Source organism: Chrysemys picta, chromosome 2 (assembly GCF_011386835.1).
Source record: "Chrysemys picta bellii isolate R12L10 chromosome 2, ASM1138683v2, whole genome shotgun sequence".
Taxonomy (NCBI): Eukaryota; Metazoa; Chordata; order Testudines; family Emydidae; genus Chrysemys; species Chrysemys picta.
The window spans coordinates 54,815,765-54,836,455 of record NC_088792.1 but is presented as its reverse complement, the minus strand read 5'-3'; the positions used below and the strand labels follow the sequence as shown (position 1 = coordinate 54,836,455).

General features: G+C 43.3%; 1 protein-coding gene and 1 long non-coding RNA gene across 3 annotated transcripts in view; one reads left to right on the top strand and one right to left on the bottom strand.

Annotated features, from left to right (window-relative positions):
* The window catches only part of LOC101936470 (uncharacterized), a 39,224-nt gene extending 19,336 nt beyond the window's left edge, over nt 1-19,888 (top strand). Inside the window, exons 5-6 of one of the 2 annotated variants that reach the window (XR_509051.4) lie at nt 10,501-11,062; nt 15,973-19,888. This is a non-coding gene — a long non-coding RNA (uncharacterized LOC101936470). Of the gene's footprint in view, nt 1-10,500; nt 13,971-15,972 lie in introns of those variants that run through there. The other variant, XR_509050.4, reaches the window with a different exon arrangement.
* Nucleotides 1-20,691, bottom strand: part of SCIN (scinderin) — a 94,360-nt gene that overhangs the window by 58,176 nt on the left and 15,493 nt on the right. The window contains exon 3 of the mRNA XM_005300581.4: nt 19,886-20,047. Coding sequence (XP_005300638.1) covers nt 19,886-20,047 — 162 coding nt within the window. The remainder of the gene's footprint in view (nt 1-19,885; nt 20,048-20,691) is intronic.

Sequence of the window (20,691 nt, the reverse complement as noted above, 5' to 3'; positions counted from 1 at the left end):
CCCTTTACAGGTAGAGCAATTAGAGAACAGCTACTAAGAGGGATATTATAGCCACTGGCTGGTTGGGTGTCCATAAAAGGGAGCCCCCACAACTCCCCCTTTCATTTATCACAGGGACTTTGACAGTTCCAGTTCTGATTTCAGCCAGAAACCAGAGCCAAAGAAACCTCACCCAAACATTTCAGAATTTTGAGTCTGGTTCTCAAAAATGGACGAAAGTCCTTCAATTTGGTCTGTTAATTCCTGTTTTGGGGACCCTTCTTTTTAGATTGCTATTCTCGTGTAAGTCCACTCCTGCTTTGACCCATCACTAAAGTTGGGGTCACTCAAAGGCACTTCCAAGAGCAAATGCATATTCACCTTCAATAAAGCTTTTCTGAATTGGGGAGTTTCCTCACCAGCGTTCTGATCCAAAACCACGTGAAGTCAATGCAAAGACTCTCATTGAGTCTAGGTCAGGCCCTAGGCAGGCCCTTCCAGGATCTAGTTATCACTATGGGGATCCTTCAATTGACAGCCTCACAATGATTAACGTTTGTTTAGAGCATCTGAAACGTTTCACAAGTCAGATTCTCTATCCTAGATGCAGACTATGTGTCGAGATAAAGAAAACAGATTTAGGTCTTTGAAGTACTTGCTGAAAACATAGGCAGAATAGAAGAGGGTGAAGAAATTCTGGAGGTTGAACTGGAAGGAGCTAGTCAAAAGGGAATCAATCAGTTAGTATTTCTAGTTTGTTTTTTCTCCATTTCTTTTTGGACAGTGTTAATTTGAAGAAAAAAATTCTTCAATAATTCTACAGGGACTTCAATACAGTAGCAATGGCAAAAGCTACACAATATACACATCACATTTTTAAGAACAAGGATCATCACTAAATAATTAATATTTTCATCTTTCAAAAAGGAGGTTAAACAATTGACTGAGCAAGCTGGTGTCTCTGGATATGGTACAAATAGTAAGAGAGGCACTGTTTGTCGGTACTTTCATGTGTAAATAACTGGTTTGTAAAGTTTAGGTCAATATAATAAAAATAATGTGGCCCAATTTTTTTAATCACAATTTTAAACTCTTCCTTGCACATTGCCTCTATAACTCCCATGGAAGAGTTGTAGTCACAGAAGTATCAGTTTCAGACAAGTGGGTTATGAAATATTTCTTCTTCATGCAAGTCAATGCAAGTACCTTCTTGTAAATGCTAACTTGCTATGTGTAGAACAGGCAGTAGATAACCTACTCAAAGCTTATTTCAAATGTCTGTCTTTAACTGATTAAAGGAAACTAAAATATATGTGATCTCACTCCCTTCCCCACCAAGTGGTTACCTATGTTTGGAATCTGCCATCAACAGCTGTTGTAGGCTTTCATTAAGAGTAGAGGTAATCTACAACCAGAAGCGCAAATCTGGATCTCTTCAAATTTCAAGGGGCTCATTTTTGAATCACCATATCTTTGAACCTGCCTTTATAATTTTGATACTAGGTCGGAGTCAAAAGCAGATGGGCCTGTTTTCCCCATTCTGGTTTGGATGTGTACTTTGTGAGCTATCCACAATTTGGGGCCAAAATCTTGGCTTCAAATTTGGCTACATCTAATCTGATTCAAATAGTGCCTTCTTGACCCATCTTTAAAACAAGATTTTGTTATGAAGTATTCTAACTGCGTATCAAGAGAAGTCAGATAAAGTTATTGTTTAGAACTGTGCTACAGTGAGGCTACGTCTTCACTATGGGGGGGGGGTCGATTTAAGATACACAAATTCAGCTACACGAATAGCGTAGCTGAATTCGACGTATCGGAGCCGACTTACGCCTCTGTGAGGACGGCGGCAAATCGACCTCCGCGGCTCCCCCGTCGACGGCGCTTACTCCTACCTCCGCTGGGTGGAGTACAAGCGTCGATTCGGGGATCGATTGTCACGTCCCGACGAGACGCGATAATTCGATCCCCGAGAGATAGATTTCTACCCGCCGATTCAGGCGGGTAGCGTAGACGTAGCCTGAGTATAGGTAGGCTCGGAAGGATTATATTTTTATTGGTAAATTTCAGTAAACGTCAATTTCACTGTACACAAAGAAACGGATGAAAAAAAATGATTGATAGGAGGCAAAGAAACAAAAATGCTGGTTGAGATCTTATTAAAGTTTGATTTAAGGATATTTACTTCTTATATTTTGACAAATGTTGTTTACAATTTGTGTTTTAGCAGTTACAAAGCTTTAACTTTTTGAAATCAATGTCTACTGTCATTAAATAATTAACTGACCCATTCTGTTGCCTGCCTCCCATATTTTCTTGCAACTGTGCACATTTTGAAAAAAATGATAAAGAAAAAATGCTTTAAAACAAACATTTATATCATCCATCAAAATTATTCAAAGAAATTGAATTCTGCCAAACCTAAGTATAGAGTAAAAACCATTGTAAATCCAGTCTCATTTACCATATTTTTTATTCAAAAACAACTAAGGGTGAGGTTAGGAAATCAGGGATGTCTTAGAAAGACCATGTAGCATCCACTTAATTAACCCCACTCAACAAATGTAGGCAAAACATTTACCAAAGCCAGAAATATTAGAAGGATGTACACCTCTACCCCGATATAACGCAACCCAATATAACACGAATTCAAATATAACGTGGTAAAGCAGTGCTCCAGGAGGGCGGGGCTGTGCACTCCGGCGGATCAAAGCCAGTTCGATAGAACGCAGTTTCACCTATAACACAGTAAGATTTTTTGGCTCCTGAGGACAGCGTTATATCAGGGTAGAGGTGTATTAAAAACATAAATACTGAACAAATAAGGTGTACCTAATGAACGACAGAGAAAAGACACTGGGACTTAGTAAAGCATAAGGTAATAAACCAATACTGAGAAACAAATATTTTTCCTTTGTAATCATACTGCATAAAATTAATGCTTGTTGTAAACAAATATGACAACGCATATGAAGATAGCGGGAGATCTCAAATGGAGTGTTCAGTGTTGTTTTATTGCTCATTCATTGAATGGAGGAGAGAGAGAGAGAGGAGCTATAAACAAGAAGTCTCTTCTCAGAAATCCTTCGCACACCTATAACTCCATTCACCTTTTTATTTTCTTCCTAAAATCTCATTTATTTTAGGTCTTGTCTACACAGAGCTATTCCAGTTTAACTGTTCCATTTGGGCACTCTATTCCAGAATAAAATTGATTTTATTCCAGAATAATTACTTGGCTTTGTGAATGGAGTAATTACTGTGGAATAAAGACTTTTTCTGGAATAGTGTCCGCACGGGGAGTTATTCTGAAATAGCTATTGTGGAATAGTTTTTTTTGCAATAGCTATGCCAATCAATTTGATCAGTTTGTAAACAGGGCCTCAGTGATTGACAGATCTCAAAAGACTTAGAATTTGGTTCTGAGAAGCACCCAGAAGTTCACTTCTTTATCCAAATTTCTTAGATCTGCAGAACCCAACTGGAAATCTTGTAAGAAGTCTCACCTGCAAGATTTTTGGTACTACTACGACTTAGGCTGCAAACTCTGGGGGAAAAAAATAGTCTCATCATTTCAATACTGCTGATTTTCTCACAAGAAGCAGAACCATGGAGGTCCAGGTACTAAAAATAGAGAAGTACCAAACTTTTTGAAACTTCAGTAAAGGTTTGCTTTAAGTTTAAGTGAAAGATAAAGGAACTATAATTTTATCCAAATTGTTTCCCCCTGATCTGTTTCTCATGTATTTTTGAATTTTTTCCTAAATTCTCAAAGACTTTCTGGGTGCATATATACCTATTGTTCAGATTATATTTCTGCAGAAGTGAAACACTCAAACACATATTTCAGGCTTACTTTTCATTCTCATCTTCCTTTTCTCTTTGTTGCTCCCAATTTAGCTGATTTCAAACATCAGCGACACATGCTGGGACCACTGAAGATGTATCAGCAATAAATAAGAGTTTGTTATTTCTCGCGAGATATAGAAGCAATAAGGAGGAGAAATAAAATCTGTTTCTACAAAATTAACTGGAGAGATTAAGGAAGTCTTGCCTTATCACTGTGTGCTTTGCAAATTGAAAGAATCTCTCTCTCCAGCACGTTCATTAAGGTTAAAGTTCACCAGGTTTCTACTACACTATATACGAGTAATATTCTTTGCACCTTGACTCTCTCTTCTTTAAATAAACAATACCTAGCTGTGTGAAGTCCAGTCTTGGAGGATGACTGCAGCTCTATAAATATATACTACAATATTAACAATATTGACACTGAACTGTCATTTGCATTTAAAAAAATAAGGCCAAGATTATCAAAAGTGACTAATGATTTGGGGTGCCATCTTAATGCATCTTAAGGGGACCTGGTTTTCAGCACATTCTGAAAACCAAGCCCCTTTAAGGCTGAAGTGAGACACCCAAAAAATCGAGGTACCTTAAATCACTTTTGACAAAATCTTGGCCCCAGTTTCTTCCAGTGGAATTAACATGGCTGACTGTATTTTGTTTTTTATTTGTATGGAATTAAACCTGATATGTACGTGGTAAGCCCAGGGAAGGTATTTTTTTTCTAAAAGCGGGACACAATGGTTTGATGACCCCATATGTTAAATCTGTGGAATGGGCTTCTGTGGGAGGAAATCTCCACAAAGAGATCTCCTTTAGATCCTCTCATATCATCCCATTAGGCAGACATGATATTTGCAAACCTCCACCCACCCAACCCAACCCAACCCAGCCCAGGGCAGATCCTGGGAAAACACTAGGGTTATATATACACTGTAATTAAACACTCGCAGCTGGCCTGTGTCAGCTGACTCCGGCTCACAGGGCTTGGGCTGTAGGGATGTAAAACTGCAGGTGCAGACGTCTAGTCTGAGGTTGCAGCCCAGGCTCTGGAACAGTCCCCCCACATAGGGTCCCAGAGCTTGAGCTCCAGCCCTGGCCTGAACATCTATACTGCAATTTTACAGCCCCACAAGCTCGACTCAGCTGACACAGGCCAGCCACGGGTGTTTAATTGCAAGGTAGACATATCCTAGAAAGCCAGCTCCATCTGCAGAGATATCCTTTTCATCTGCACCCACCTACATGAATGGATGGAAAATTTGATGGGACAAGCAGTGATTAGGACTGCCCCAATAGAAAGGGGGAGGAAAGCACTCACCGAGCAATGCAGGGGATGCACTCCAGAGGTTCTAGCCACCCATTTAACCAGCTGGGGAAGGAGGGAAGCAGATTGGTGTGTGTGTCCCCCCCCCATTAATTTAAAGCCTAGCCCGGGACATTGAGGGGATGGGTGGGAAGGGAGGCTTTTTGCTCTATTTCAGCAGCAGCAAGGTTACTTTTTGGGTTCCCCAGATCCAGGATTCCTAATTTTTTTCCCCCAGGATTTTTTTTAAGTTCCCAGTTCCAGGATGCCAGGAGAAGGAAAATCGAGGCAGCTTCTGCACCCAGTAGAGGCAGCATGTGAAGAGAAAAGTAGATGCTCTGGGATCCCCCTTCCTGCTTGTGGGGCTGCACCCTGTCAAAGGGGTCTTTGTCCTGCCACAGGGGTTGTACTCCTGGTCCCCAAGCTGGCAGCACAGCCCATTGAGGAGAAGAAGCCATGCTGGGAGGAGGGAGTTGATGTGGCTGGCTCCAGGCCTCCAGGGCCTTCAGCTGAGCCTGGGCACGCTACTGCTGCCCCCGTCCATCTGCTCACAAGAGAGAGGGATGAGGGCCATGCTGCTACTGAGGGTGCCCGCTCCAGGAGCTGCTCGACTGGGACTCGGCCTGCAGCTGAGTCCCCTCCCCACCACCTCAGCTCATGGTGTGAGGGGCTATGTCAGGGCCCCCGTGATGAGGAAGCTAGTGCAGGGATGGCCTTGGGCCATTCCCCCATTCGCGCAGTGGGACCCAGCCTGTAGCTGCAGGGCGTCCTGGGATATGGGGCCGGCAGCAGCGGCTGCCTCTCTGTCAGTGGCCCCTTCCTGTGCTGCCACAGCAGGAGTCTGCTGTGCTTGGGGAAGAAAGACCACAGAAGGGGACAGGACTTCTAGAGGGGCTTCTCATGGCCTGGAAAGGGCCAGTCCAGCCCTCCCGGATGCATTAAGGGGTGGTTGCCCCTGGGGTGGGGGTGAGGGTTTCTTTCCGTAGTTTTGCCAGGGCATCGTGGGCCTACGCTCGCTGCCCGGTGGGGAAGAGAGATTCTCGGTTTCCACAAGACTTTACAGCAGAGAGGCCCACTAGCATGGCCCCAATGCTGAGAAAGCATTACGGAGGTCGGGAGCTAGATGAACACCTCATGACCACTGCTGGAAACGTTCATCTTACAGTAGGTAGTGAATTAGGTGATGGGCACCTCCCCTCCAGGTGGGAGCCCAAATCCCTCTCACAGGGGTCTGAGTCTGGGGGAAGCGAGGGTCTCAACCTGACTGAGGTTGATTTGGAGGATGAAGAGGGTGAGACTGTCTCTGGGTTGTGCCTCTCTCTCCTTTAGCCAGCAGGGAGGCCAGCTGAGGCCCCTGGGTTCCAAGAATGGGGGTCAATGGCCCGCAGTAGGGGAAGGCACTGGCTGTGCTGTGCTGTGCACCGTGCCAGAGGTAGCCACCCAGCTCCCACCTACCTTGGCCATGCCACCTAATGCACAGGCTTTGAGATGATTTGGCAAGATTGTTGGCCTTGGTTGCCCAGATGGAGGAGCAACACTGTCACAGGTTTGGGGTGGGGTCAGTGTTCCACAGTAGGCCATTGAGCTACCAGGGCAGGAGACCCCCACCCCCTAATCTCCCGGAACAGCACACCTCTTGGGGCTTCAGGTACTGTAACAGTTTCTAACAAGGTACAAGTGGGTGATACAGGTGCCAAAGCTCAGGGATATGCTGAACCTGACTGGCCTGTTAGGACTCATTTATCTAAAGTGGCAAAAGAAAAATATGGAAAGAGCAGTTTGTGGAGTTGTTCCTCCTACTTTTTCCATGAGGATCTGGCTGAGGACACGTGGGGAAAAAAGGAAAAGAAGGATGAAGACAAGCCCCAGGTAGCCCAGACCCTTAAGAATCGGACTGTCATTTCACATACAAGAGAGTATAATTTGTGAGAGAAACCCTGGGAGGAGTGTTTATGAGAACATAATTGCAAGGGTTCACACTACATAGGGGTGCATGGCATGAGTAAGGTACAAAAAGGAGTTTAGACAGAGAGTGGCAGAAGTCAGAATTGTCATGGGGGAAAAAGAACTAAGATCTCTGGCTTGGCCATCCTGCCCAGCTGTTTTTCCAGACTGTGGACTGCCAGTGCCAAGCCACAGGTCCCAATTGCGGATATCAGTGTTAGGGACCAAGATAGAGGTGGTCTGGCCTAATATTCAGAGCTGGTATCCACATAGGGGAACAAAGCCAAAGGTTAGCAGCAGAGTCAGCTGCCAATTACCAGATCCAGGAGTCAAGCCTGAATCAGAACTAGGAATCGAAGCTGAGAGTTGGAGCCAGGGTCAGATACTATAGCATCCTCAGCTGCTATAAATCAATATAACTCAGTTGACATCAGTGGAACCTGTCATTTACATCAGGTGAGGATACGGTCCACTGTTTCTACTAGCTCAAATATAAAAATTCTATACTACTTCCCTGAAGAGAATCACCTAAACAACTGAAGTCTTGAAGCACAAAACCAAGCAAATATTATCCAGGATATTATACACTTGTACTTCCAGTCTAATTAGTGTGTACAGAAAATTAAAATATAAATATGAATATATTTTTAATACTATTCCATATATACAGCAACTTATGTGATCCTTTTCAATTTCCATTGTTAAAAATCACTGTAAGGACACAGTCCACATGATGGACTAGCAGCCTCCAACTTAATTTAAATTGATTTAGTAAAAAAAAGATGATTGCAAGAAAGCATACAAAAACATGTTAGTGGGTTTTGCAATAGTCCAGTTTTACAAAAAACAATGGGATTCAATTTGAAATTTGTGGAAGAAAACAATACGACCATAAAAAAAGAGTTAGCCCTAGATTGTCGAGCTTGTCAATCAATTTTCAAGTTTTAGAATGTTCTTAGTCAAGTGAGAGGCCCAGGAAGAGGTGAGGGAGTTCACACAGGAAATGAATATATTAGGGACCAAGATAGTGCAGTAGATAGTCAGGGTTCCTGGGTCTTATTCTTAGCCTTTCAGTGGTTAGCTGGGCAACCTCAAGGAAGTTAATCACTCTATTTCAATTGAGTCATCTGTCGAATGGATGATACATACTGCGCCAATCACACAGGAGTGTTGTGAAAATTAATTTGTGTGTTTTGCGTTCAAAGTATTATTTTTTACTATCTCCATCTAAGCAGCAGAATTAGAATATACATTAAAGATTTATGCAATATAAAATATTGTTTATAGGAAAAATGTTACATGCTGAACTTCAGGTACAGGATACATAATTTAACAGAATTTACTTAAACTATTTTTAGTCTTACTTTACTAGAATTATTCTGAATTGGAAGGCTGACAAATCAAATATCTGTAAGAGTGAAAATAGCCTTCAAATGCTCACTCTTCTCAAAACAGCATGTTAATTCATGTGTAATTCCTATGCTATACCCTGTTTATTTTTCAGAAGTCCATTTCTGAAATTATATTAACAGTCAGCTTGAGAGGAATCAAAATGACTATGTATGTTACAGAGGTGTGTTTTGTTACTGGTATGAATACTGCCTTATATCCATCTCTATTATATACTTTTAATGTCACTGTAGGACAAATTATCTTCTTCCTCACATTGGTGAGCAGCTATTCACATGAGCAATTTCACCGAATTCAAGTCTATGGGACTACTTGTGTGCGTAACTGGTCACCAATGCATGAATGGAGGTCATATGCTAAAATAATGAGAGATTCAAATCCTGCCCTGGCTGATGCAGGCAGGAGATGCCTGGATGCTGTCTCATGTTACATCTCCTGCCACAATCCTACCAGCGAGGGCAGGATTAGACTATTGTCAAGTGTAAGAGTTCAAAAGTCTGAGTCAGGCCTCTAAAAAATCATGACTGACTTTAAAATCACAATTTGAAAAAAAAAAATGTTGAATTTTTTGTTATTTGCCTTCTGGTTTTCAAGTTTAAGGTGAAATTGGGTTACAGTTTCCATCTTTTCTCCATAACCGTGCGCTGTTGACTGCACTTTATGTACTGACCGATGGGTGTCTGGCCGCAGATACTTGCCAGCAGACCTTTCCCCCTTGGAGCTGCAGTGTACAAACTGGCATAGTAACAGGTCCACATTTCTAGTGCTCTCTCTGTCCTGCTGCTTTTGTGTGAAGGAAGCATCTAGCTCCTCAGCTAAAACAGTTATTTATCTGTATTGTACCTGTTGTTCTTTGAGATGTGATGCACACAGAGGTCATGCATGTGAGGGGAGGGGGCATGCATGGTCATGTGCCCCTGCTGCTGCCCTCACTCTGCCCCCCACTATCAGCAGGTATAGGTAGTCTCTGGATGCGCACATGTATTCCATGTAGGTGTGTGTGCCTCCAGTGTCCCGAAGCCAGAGAACTTTGCCTAGCAGTACCCACAGTGGCAGCGCTCATGCCCTATGGCCCTACCCCCTCCTCTGGGTGTATAAAGGCAGCACTGCCCCCCCATCCTCCCTCAGTTCCTTTGCACCAAACATCAAAAGTAAGGACCTCAGTGCAGAAGGGATGGAGGATGGGTTGCAGAATACAGGTAGGAGGGGGCTCTGGGTTGGGGCAGGGGTTGGGATGTGGGAGGGGATCAGGGCTCTGGGCTGGGGGTGTAGGCTCTGGGGTGAGACCAGGGATGAGGGGTTTGGGGAGGGCTCGGGGCTAGGGCAGAGGGTCGGGATGCGGGGGGAGGGTCAGGGCTCTGGGTGCAGGCTCTGGGGTGGAGCCAGGGATGAGGGGTTTGGCATGCAGGAGGGGGCTCTGGGTTTGGGGGGGGAGGGCTCAGGGCTGGGGCAGAGGATTGGGGCACAGGCTTACCTCAGGTGGCTCCCAGTCAGCAGCGCAGCTGGGGTGCTAAGGCAGGCTACCTGCCTGTCCTGGCACCGCGGACTGCGCTGTGCCCAGCAGCAGGTCCAGCTCCTAGGTGGAGGCACATAAGTGGCTCAGCGTGGCTCTCGCCCACAGGCACCGCCCCCCAGCTCCCATTGGCCAGGAACTGGCCAATGGGAATTTGGAGCCGGTGCTTGGGGCAGGGGCAGCACGCTGAGCCCCGTGCCCCCCTCCCCTCCCCAACCTAGGAGCCAGACCTGCTGCTGGCCGCTTCCGGGGCACAGTGCAGCATTGGAACAGGTAGGAACTAACTTGCCTTAGCCAGGCAGCACCACCGATGGGACTTTTAATGGCCCAATCAGCAGTGCTGACTGGAGCCGCCACGACTCAGTGCCTTCAATTCCAGTACTGGATCACGACCTGCTGTGTCTAAATCAGTGGTTTTCAATATGCCAGGGCTCTCGTGCAAAGAGTTTATGCCCTTTGGGCAGATGCAATCTGAGCTATTTTGTTTGCTGTCACAATACAGACCAGAAGGTGCCAAGGACACAATGGAGGATGAAGTGCTAGAAACTCCTGGAAACACCAGAAAATACTGGAAAACTCCTGAACTACTGGAGACTCAGGGACTGAGAGGCAAAGCAAGACTGAAGACCCACTGATGTGGAAACAGTCGGTGCTGGTCCCTATGTCTTCAGTATTGGACTCAACAGACCCCCCAAGGCCGGAACTGGAGTTGATGATATGGGCTCTCACTGATCTCAGCGGGGTACTGGTAAGTGGTTGGATGGCCCTGTTCCATCCACATGTAGGAAGGAGTCTGGTGCTGTCAGTACTCCCCGTAGAAGATGAGGAAGAGTCTAGCCGAACCAGAGAGTGGTCCTGATTAGTCTTACGGGACTTCTTCCTCACCACATGAGAGGGAGAATGAATCCTCCTCCTCTTGGGGGAAATTGCAGGATCTGAACATGGTGCAGCATCACTTGCCAGTTCCACAGGCGACCACCAATCACATGAGGGCCTCAGTGCCAAAGCTGATCTCAGGGCCTGCTTCGGAAGGTACTGCTTCAGCCATAAGTCTCTCAACACTTGTATCCTCTTTTTGAATGACTTACAGATGGAGCACTGTTCCTTAATGTGTCAATCACTGAGACACAACAAGCACCTCTTGTGGGGATCACTATTGGGAATGGCTCCCGCACACGATGGACAATGCTTGAATCCTGGTGAGGACATCACACAAGGCAGCCAACTACTCAGGGCCAGCTCCAGGCACCAGCCTGGCAAGCAGGTGCTTGGGGCGGCCACTCAGGAGAGGGGCGGCACGTCCAGGTATTTGGTGGCAATTTGGCGGACAGTCCCTCACTCTGGCTCAGAGCGAAGGACCTTCTGCTGAATTGCTGCTGCAGAGGGAGGGATAGCTCAGTGGTTTGAGTACTGGCCTGTTAAACCCAGGGTTGTGAGTTCAATCCTTGAGGGGGCCACTTGGGGATCTGGGGCAAAAATCAGTACTTGGTCCTGCTAGTGAAGGCAGGGGGCTGGACTCAATGATCTTTCAAGGCCCCTTCCAGTTCTAGGAGATGGGATATCTCCATTAATTATAATTATAGATCGTGGCTTTTTTTTTTTTTTTTGCGCTGCTTGCGGTGGCAAAAACCCTGGAGCCAGCCCTGGCTAGTGGCATGCTGAGTGACATGAGTTCTCATTTGAAAGAATGATATAGTAATACTTACCTGCTAAACAAAAGTGTTCAGAGGCTTGATTACTTACAGTTTGCAAAGAACTCTGAGATCTTAAAATGAATGGTGCAAGCAATTACTGGAGAGAAATTATGAAAGCACATCCCAGTGCATCCATTTCTGGCTCTGAACTGGGTGTTGAGTTAATAACAGTACAGGCAAAAACACTTGCTTCATTCAGAGGAGGTTTGGTATGAATTCCCCCTCCCCCCCTTTCTCCACATACAGTGCACTTTGTATTCAGCTGGCACCCTGTCCCGATTGAAGGCAAATGAAAATATGTGCACTGTCCATGTACTATAAAACCCTAGCCAGGGCTAAAAAGAGAAAAGTTAAGAAAGCCAAAAACAAGTGCCATAAAAATTCTAATAACTAAAATAATTTCACAGCAAGGGCATCCATGGACTGGAGTACAAAGTTTTTGTTCCATAATCTGTTTCACCAAGTTCCTAGTATATATCGAGCCTATGTCTTACTCTTGATACTGTGCTGATCACATGCTAGTCAGCGATAGAGACTTTTTCTCCCCTACAAGTGACAGGCCACTGAGCACATTACACTCCCCATTTCAGTAGTTTCAGCAGCTGCATAACTCATAGCAAAAACAGATGCACTATACTGTATAGAAAAAACCCACATTGGACACTATCTTTCATGGCTTCTTTAAACCTTGCCTTTTAAAGGCTTTGAGATTAGAGTTTAAATAGCACAAGCTGTAGAGTATTTGGAGTAAAAACCTATGTTCATGAAATGAGCAGAATTAACTACTGTGAGAAGTTGATAAGGAGGAACTGAATACATTGAATGAACAGTTTTCACTAGCTGCCTTTCCATGTATACTATTTCCACATGTCTTGTTCCTTAAACTATAGATTGTTCAGTAACCATATGCTAGGCAACTCAGAAGTCGCATGTTCTGATCACTTAAATAGAAAAGAGAACATTAATGTCTGGCCCTTCCTCTTTGAAGTCGGATGCAGTAGCAGAAACAGGCCCAAACCAAAGCCCCAGATACACACAGCCCCAGACTTTGGGGAAGTTTGGATCTGATCCCAACTTTGCCTCTCTGTAGATACATACACACACAAAACTGCTGTTCATTCACTTACTTGCGTACAGAGAATTTGGTTTAAATTTTGTTTTCTGCTACACCAATAAAATCCCCATTGACTTCAAAGCCCAGGTAATAAAACAAATCACATAAGATTAAGCTAGGTGTTGGATTGGGGGGAGGGGGAGAGGATGGGGAGCTGAAGTTGGGCAATCAAGGTATGTCTATACTGCAATTAGACACCCACGGAGGGCCTGTGGGACTCGGGCTAAGGGACTGTTTAACTGCAGTGTAAACTTTTGGGCTCCAGCTGCAGCCCGAGCTCTGGGACCCTTCCACCTCGTAGGATCCTGGAGCCCAGACTCCAGCCCAAGCCCAAACATCTATATTGCAATTAAACAGCCCCTTAGCATGAGCCTATTAGACCAAGTCAGCTGGCACGGGCCAGCTATGGGTTTTCAACTGCAGTGTAGACATTACTCTCAATTACACGAAGATTACTGAGGGGAGAATATGTTGCCCTTAGTTTGGGCAAAAGTGAAAACTAAATATATATAAACACAGTTTCTGTCTGTGTGTGGTCTTTTTAAAAATGAGCTTGAAGGAAATTGCAGTGCTGGATTAGATTATACTGGTACGCAGGCAAGAATAACCACAATAAGATATGTAATGGAAGATCACATAAACTGGACCAAGGGGGCATTAACACTATCAGATTTTTGATTATCAAATAAAATGACACTCAGTAACCTGTTTGCTGCATGGTATAAAGCCGGGTGACTTTCAAAAACTTGAAAGTAAGAAAGTGTAAAATATTTACATTACTTCCCATTAATTTTGCAATGTGTTCCACTCCTTCCACCCCCACCTCATCTCACTTCTCTTCCCTAGGAAAACAGCTGTGTTCTTACCACATGTTGGCTAGTTCCAGTTAACTAATGTGAGGTAAAATTCCAGTGAAGACAAAGTACTTTGCAATTTTCATATTTGTCAGCAGGTCAAGGTACACTCCAGACACGCCCATAGTAACTTGTGTGAAAGCCAGGGCCGGCTCTAGGATTTTTGCCGCCCCAAGCAAAAACAATTTTGGCCGCCCCCCCCTCGTTTTTTTCTTACCCCACCCCCGGCCCCGCCTCAACTCCGCCCCTTCCCCAAATCCCCAGCCCTGCCTCCTCCCCCCAGGCTCTCAAGCCTAGGAGGGAGGGAGGGAGGGAGGAAGGGAGGGAGAGGGAGAAGCAGCGCGTGCACCGCGGCCACTCGGGGTCTCCCCCTCCCTCCCAGGCTCTCAAACCTGGGAGGGAGGGGGAGATCCCGAGCAGCCGTGGCACGCGAAACAGCTGATGCGCGCTCCGCTGCTCGCCCTCCATCCCAGGCTCTCAAACCCGGGAGGGAGGGGGAGATCCCCAGCGGCCGCGGCGCGCGAATCAGCTGTTTCGCGCACCGCGGCCGCTCGAGATCTCCCCCTCCCTCCGGGGTTTGAGACCTGGGAGGGAGGGCGAGCAGCGGCGCGCAAACGGCAGCAGCGGAGGTGAGTTAGGGCGGCCGGGGCACATTTTTAGGGGCGGCATGGCCCGCACCAGAATGCCGCCCCTAAAAATGTGCTGCCCCAAGCACCAGCTTGTTTTGCTGGTGCCTAGAGCCGGCCCTGGTGAAAGCTACAAACTGCCTTGTCTTCACTTAGGATTTTACCTCAGGCTAACTACAATTAATGAGTTTATTATCTTCACAGAAAGGACATTGAATATATAAACACAAAAGCTTTATATTTGCATATATACACAGGCAAAGTTGTAAAAATAGAATAATCTTCATTTTCAGTAGCCCTCTCTGTAACGATGACATGACAGAAATAAATTTTAGACAAATTGTTCGAACTAATTGCGTATGTAAGGCTACGTCTACACTACCCGCCTGAATCAGCGGGTAGAAATCGATCTCTCAGGGACCGAATTATCACGTCTCGTCGGGACGCGACAATCGATCCCCGAATCGATGCTTGTACTCCACCTAAGTAAAGTAGAAGTAAACAATATAAAAAAAAATACAAAATCAAAAAAATATAGTAAAAATACAATGTACCAGAAGAGTTCTCAGGAAAATTTTCTTCTCTGATGAGGCATCTAAATGTGAAATTCCTTATCTGAATATGCAATGAGGATATAAGAGGATATAAGATGGCAATAGAGGATACAAGAGGCAATAAAGGATATATGATGCACATAACCCACAGGCTTAAAGCTCAACTATTAGTTATACTGATACGAATTACACCCAAGTAATAAGCAAACCATCAGAAAATTGTATGCAGGTTGTATTTTTCCAATAAATAGATTTGTTGTGTTTTTAATAGAAGGTTATGCTGAATTACCTAGCATTGGTACTAAAATTAGTAGCAGAAAATTTTTATTGAAACCAGTAAAAAAAATAATTTTATTATATTATAAATAAATTCTACACATACCAAAAAGCGGTGTTATTTTACCAACATATTTCTGTGAAAGTTAGTGCTATATTCTCACAGGAAAACAAGAATGAATATATAATTTTTTTTATATCATGAATAAGGAAAAGTATCCTTCTTTTCATATCAATAAATGAAAAAATGTTTGATTAATTTTGTTAGGGAAATATAAAGTTTATCCAGACCATATATATTATATATTTACACATTTTTATTCCGATTTAATTTTCGCTATGAAACAATGAATTGTTGGGATTTTTCTTTTGCCATACTATAAAAATACAATGTATTATGTATATATGTGATTTATAAAAGTCTATATAAGAATTTTTACATAGCATACTACCTATTATCTTGCACGCTCCAAACCAGCCAAGCAGAAAATCCCAGTCTTTTTTCTAGGCAAACATCTCTCTTCACATTCACTTCTCTATCCTCTGTCTCCCCTAGGACCACTAATTAATCTTGAGTAAACACGTCAGACACAGAGTGACAACAAGCTAGATGTGCAAAAAAGAAAGAAAGAATTTACCAGAAAAAAGACTGTTAATCTCTAGACAGGCACTGAGAAAGTGAGAAAAACTAGCCTATATGCAAGCAAATATAATGAATATTATAGGCTTTAATAGCCTATAAATTATATATGCACATGGTGAGCAAGTTATTTCAAATTAAGGACTCAGAATATTTTGATATATATGTATATTTTCCTTCACTTCTCTCAAAACCCTCTATTTATCCTTTCATCAGCACTCTGATATTTACTGTGAAGGTTCCCGAAACTGACAGAGGGAAGCCAACACAAAATTTATCCTCCTCAAGATCCACTGGATCCAAGTCCATAAGATCATCACCTGCAAACTCAATCATGTGAAGCATGGATAGCGCATGAAGCAGAAAACGGCGTGCACACTAAAATACACAGTTGTACGTATGTACAGATCAAAAGAAGAACGAACACACTAACATACGAGTGTGAGCTTGGTAGGATTGCTTCACAACATTGCCATCTCCGACCTCACATTTTCCCTGATTTTATTGGCAGTGAGATTTATTTATTTAAATAAATTATGAAGACATGGTCAGAATTTTACCAGTAGCAGCTGGCCAACGAAATGCTGCCTTAGGAGACTGATAGCAGACTTACTCATAGAAATAATAATTTTACAAGTGCAATTATTGTTTTTTCCCCTCAGCCCTGGCCTCTTGCCTGTCAATAATGAACAATTAGTGAAGGGTAAGGGTATTTGTGTGGCCAGATGTGCATATTTTTGTCATATTTGAATGAAAATGTCTATATTTAGAATCTTCTTTTTCCCAGGATTCCTTTATTTATCAAAATCAGTTGATAAAATTTGAAATGGAGTCCGTTTTTTATTTTTTAGAGGCCCCTCATATTGTGAGACCCTAAGTTATAGCTTAGATAGCTTATACCTTAATCCAGCACTGTTCTGACTGCTAGTTACCTGAAAGTGTGCAGGAATCTTCTGCATGTCTAGCACCACCACCACCAAGCATTTTCCATTGCAGAGATATTCGCTGGGACTTCACATATCCTTAGCCTATGTTTCACTATAATACTGTCTCTTGCTCCAACTGACTTTATTTTGGTAAGCTTTGCTTTCCCTAGAGTTGAATGTGAAAGATGCCATACACTCACAGTCACAGTATCCCTCATCGTCTACCTTCTGGCTATCACGATTATATTGGAGAGTAGAACCACACTTATGGGGCTCATGAATTTTTACCAACCATGTCTATTTTTTTCACATTTAAAAAAAGGTGACAGACACAGAAATGAGATTCAGGTCCCTTTTTGCTTATGCTACACACATGCAGTTTGTAAATACAAACAGAAAACTGAAGAGGTGTAACCATGTGGGTCAGATGGAGGAAAAAATTAATTCTAATATGTGGGCAAATGACTAACCGAATGTGCACTAGTAAATGTGTACATTTACTGTAACAGTGCAAAGCCAAAGTAACTACGCATGCACTCCCCAGTAAAACCTGTCCTATAATTCTCTGTTACAGATTTACAGATTTCCCACTGCCAGAGGCCTCTGATAGTCTTCACAAGGCAGTGTATACTATTAAATAATAGTAGAGATGTTTCGTTGAAGTCCCAGAAGTCCAGAAAAGGTGTTACAGCCCTGACTGAGTTCCTCCTTTTGGTTGAATCAAACTCTTTGATCCCATGTACATTTAAGCCTACTGGGTTGGAGCAGGTACATTCCTGGGGAACAGACGTCCTCTCAAATACCCCACCCTGGCATGTGGCACCATGCAGTCCAACTGCACTAAGTTACAAGATCAGTGCAACACCCCTCCCTCCCAGAGAGTCTCTTCAACTGCTTAAACATGCCGTCCCCAGAGCTCCATCCTCCTAAGTACTCTGGTTTTACTGTGTAACCCTTAGGGAATCTTATGATAGGCAAACAAGGGAATATACAGACTTTATGAAGGAACTTCTTAAATCAGACACTACACTTTTCTCAGACAAAGCAAAGGAGTTACAGATCTATGGAAAAATGAACATCTGCATGCAAATCGCCTCCCTCCATTGTCCTCACTACTAAGAGCCTGTTGGTTTTGTTTAATATACTTTCAGGGTTCCAGGGCCCTTCTGCACCCCACTCCTCCTGTTCAGTCATCCTGTAGTCAGCCAATGGCTGGCTGGCAAGATTGCTCCTCCCACAGCTCAAGGGGATCTGGCCCACTCTCTCAGAAAACCTTCTGAAAAACCTACAAATCAACCATTTTCAAACAGCTCTGAACCAGACATACACATTATTTAAATATTAAAAATGTCAACATATTTTGTTTTTTCATCTCCTATCCTCACCACCCAAAAAGTATGTTTTACAAAAGCAATAGAAAATGAGCTAGGATGCAATCATTGCTTTTTTTGGGGGGGGGGAGAGGGGAGAAGGGTGCTGCTAGAAATAAAATTTTTCTAGCCCCATAATGCACCTGAAGAATCTGGAGGCCAGAAGTCAATAGGAGTTGCAAGGGGCAAGTACCTCATGGGTAGATCAGGCCCTGAGATGGCACAGCTATAGATACAGCATTTTCCATTCATGTTTATTTGCTCCAGAATTCTAATCTGTCAATGGATTATTTTTGGAGAGGGGATTTGGCTCTTCCAGGTGTCTTTTGTCCAATCCCAAAATGCCATTTCCAGATAATAGTGTGGGCATTTAACAATTGGTTATTTATTCCATGGTTGGAGGGCACCACCTTGGCAGGAGTGCGAAGCTGTAAAGACATTACAGCCAAAGGCCCCTGGACACTTTCAAATACAAGACAACCAATAAAGAGGGCAATATGCTCCAATATCTTCCCTGAGTAAGAAACGGAGGAAACCATACCAAGCATAAACCAAACAAACCCCCCAGATCAGGGCCTATGCTAGCCTCCCCAAAAGGGTCAGGTCTATATTACCTAATCCAAGTTGCATACCCGGCAGAGGTATAGGATTCTCTTTCAGAGTAAAGAATCAGTCAGGTTTCTAATGTGAGTTTAGACTCTTTGCAGCAGATCTTGAGGAAAGTCCAGTTATTTTCTTTCATGTGTTCTCATACCTTAACTATGTCAGTGTCAGTTTTGTGAATAAGTTTAAACTGATGACAATTGATGTAATGTTTAACTAGTGTGGATTACATCCCAGGAATTTGTTTTAATATAAAAACATTAAACTACAATTCAGACATTAATTCCATGAAGGCAACATTGTACTAGTGCAGATAAGATCTGGAAACACAGGCAGACTTCTGTATGGATATGCAATTATGTAAGATAAAGAGGAAGACATCTGCTGTAAATCAGTCTGTTTATTTTCACTTGAAAGCCTCAAGGTAGAGGACTGTTTCTCATAATCCCCTTCTCCTGTCTCTTCAAAGGATCATGTTTAAAGGTTTAAATATTCTCAACCCTAAATGAACATTGTTTACAAGTGTCTTCTGAATTATAATTCGTTTCAGATTACCTAAACAGTTCTACAGCAAGCCTATCATTGTTTAATATATATTGTAAGCTTGTTATGACAATTCATTTCACGGTTATGTTTCGAGTGCATTGTTTGTAGAGAATAAATGAAAAGGGATAATGAAGATTAAGAACTGCATTTAAGGCAAAAACTGTGTCATCATTCCACAAATGAATTTCAACTCCAATATTTTGCCCCTGATATCAATAGGCATCATGCACACAGGGAGAGCAGAACACAGGAGACCAAATCCACCATACAGTTTGGAGAATGCCATTTTAAATGTATAAGCCTGGCAAGACAGGAAAGCCAGAAAGGGACCCGGGTGTCATTATAGACAACTCAATAAAGACTTAAGTAAAATCCTGCTCATACTGACATCAAGGTCTATACTCCGAGAGCTTTCAGTGACTAGGAAGACTGGGTCCTAAATCAGAATCTGCTTATACAAGACTCTGATATCGGTAAAGAAAATAAAACTAACTTTCTAAAGTTAGCCTTTGTGAGTCATTTATCATAGGACCTTCAAATCCTAATGTGATACTACATCAGCTTGGGTCTTTCGTTCAGTTCATGGGACCGTGACAAGTTCAGTTACATAGTTCATTCTATCATTCAGACCTTAGGAGGAATGTTGCTGTTATTTTTCAAAGCCTTAGTTCTATAAAAACTTACAGTTCCGAGATCAACAATGAAACAGTCTCCTTTGTTGAAACTGGCCCAGCTGAGAGGAACTTCTGTAGCTCTCACTACCCTCCGGCCCTTAATATGCAGAAGCCTCTGTGCACTCAAGTCGTTAGTGACTACGTGTTTAAATCCGGATGCAACACCACCTGCCTAAACATAAAAAACAAATATGGAAACTTTGATTAAGTTTGGTTTGCTTTCTACAGCAGCATTGAGAAACCAGACATCGGACACGTACGAAATGAGAGATATGTGGCATGCTGCTTGGGATTACCAACACTGACTGCAGGCCAGTAAAAAAGAGACAATGGGTCAGATCAACCCCTGCACTTCTGTGAACAGAGGGGATGCAGTTGTAATTCAGATACACCAGTGTGTGGAACTACCACAGAAGGGATGGGTATCAGTATCATTGCATCCCTTCCCTGTTCCTATGGGGACCCTCTGAATGCGGGAAGCAGAGAATGGCACTGGCTGCTCCCTCTGTCACTATTCCCCACAACCATGTGAGGAAAACCAGCATAAGGTAATGCTGACCCAGACTGTCTGGGCAGAACCCAAGAGGGGAGCCCATAGGGGCTAGGAGGAAGTATGGAGGCATAAGGCCTCTGCACAGATGACTAGAGATGGGCAAAACTCCCCGCTAGCAGGTGAAAAAAATGCAGATTTGGAAACACTAAAATGATCTGAGAGTTCATGTTGGTTTTGCTCAATTGTTTCAAAAGAAATCTAAAATAATTTTTTTTAAAGTTGAAACAAAACATTTGAATTTTTTTTATTCAAAAATGAGTTTG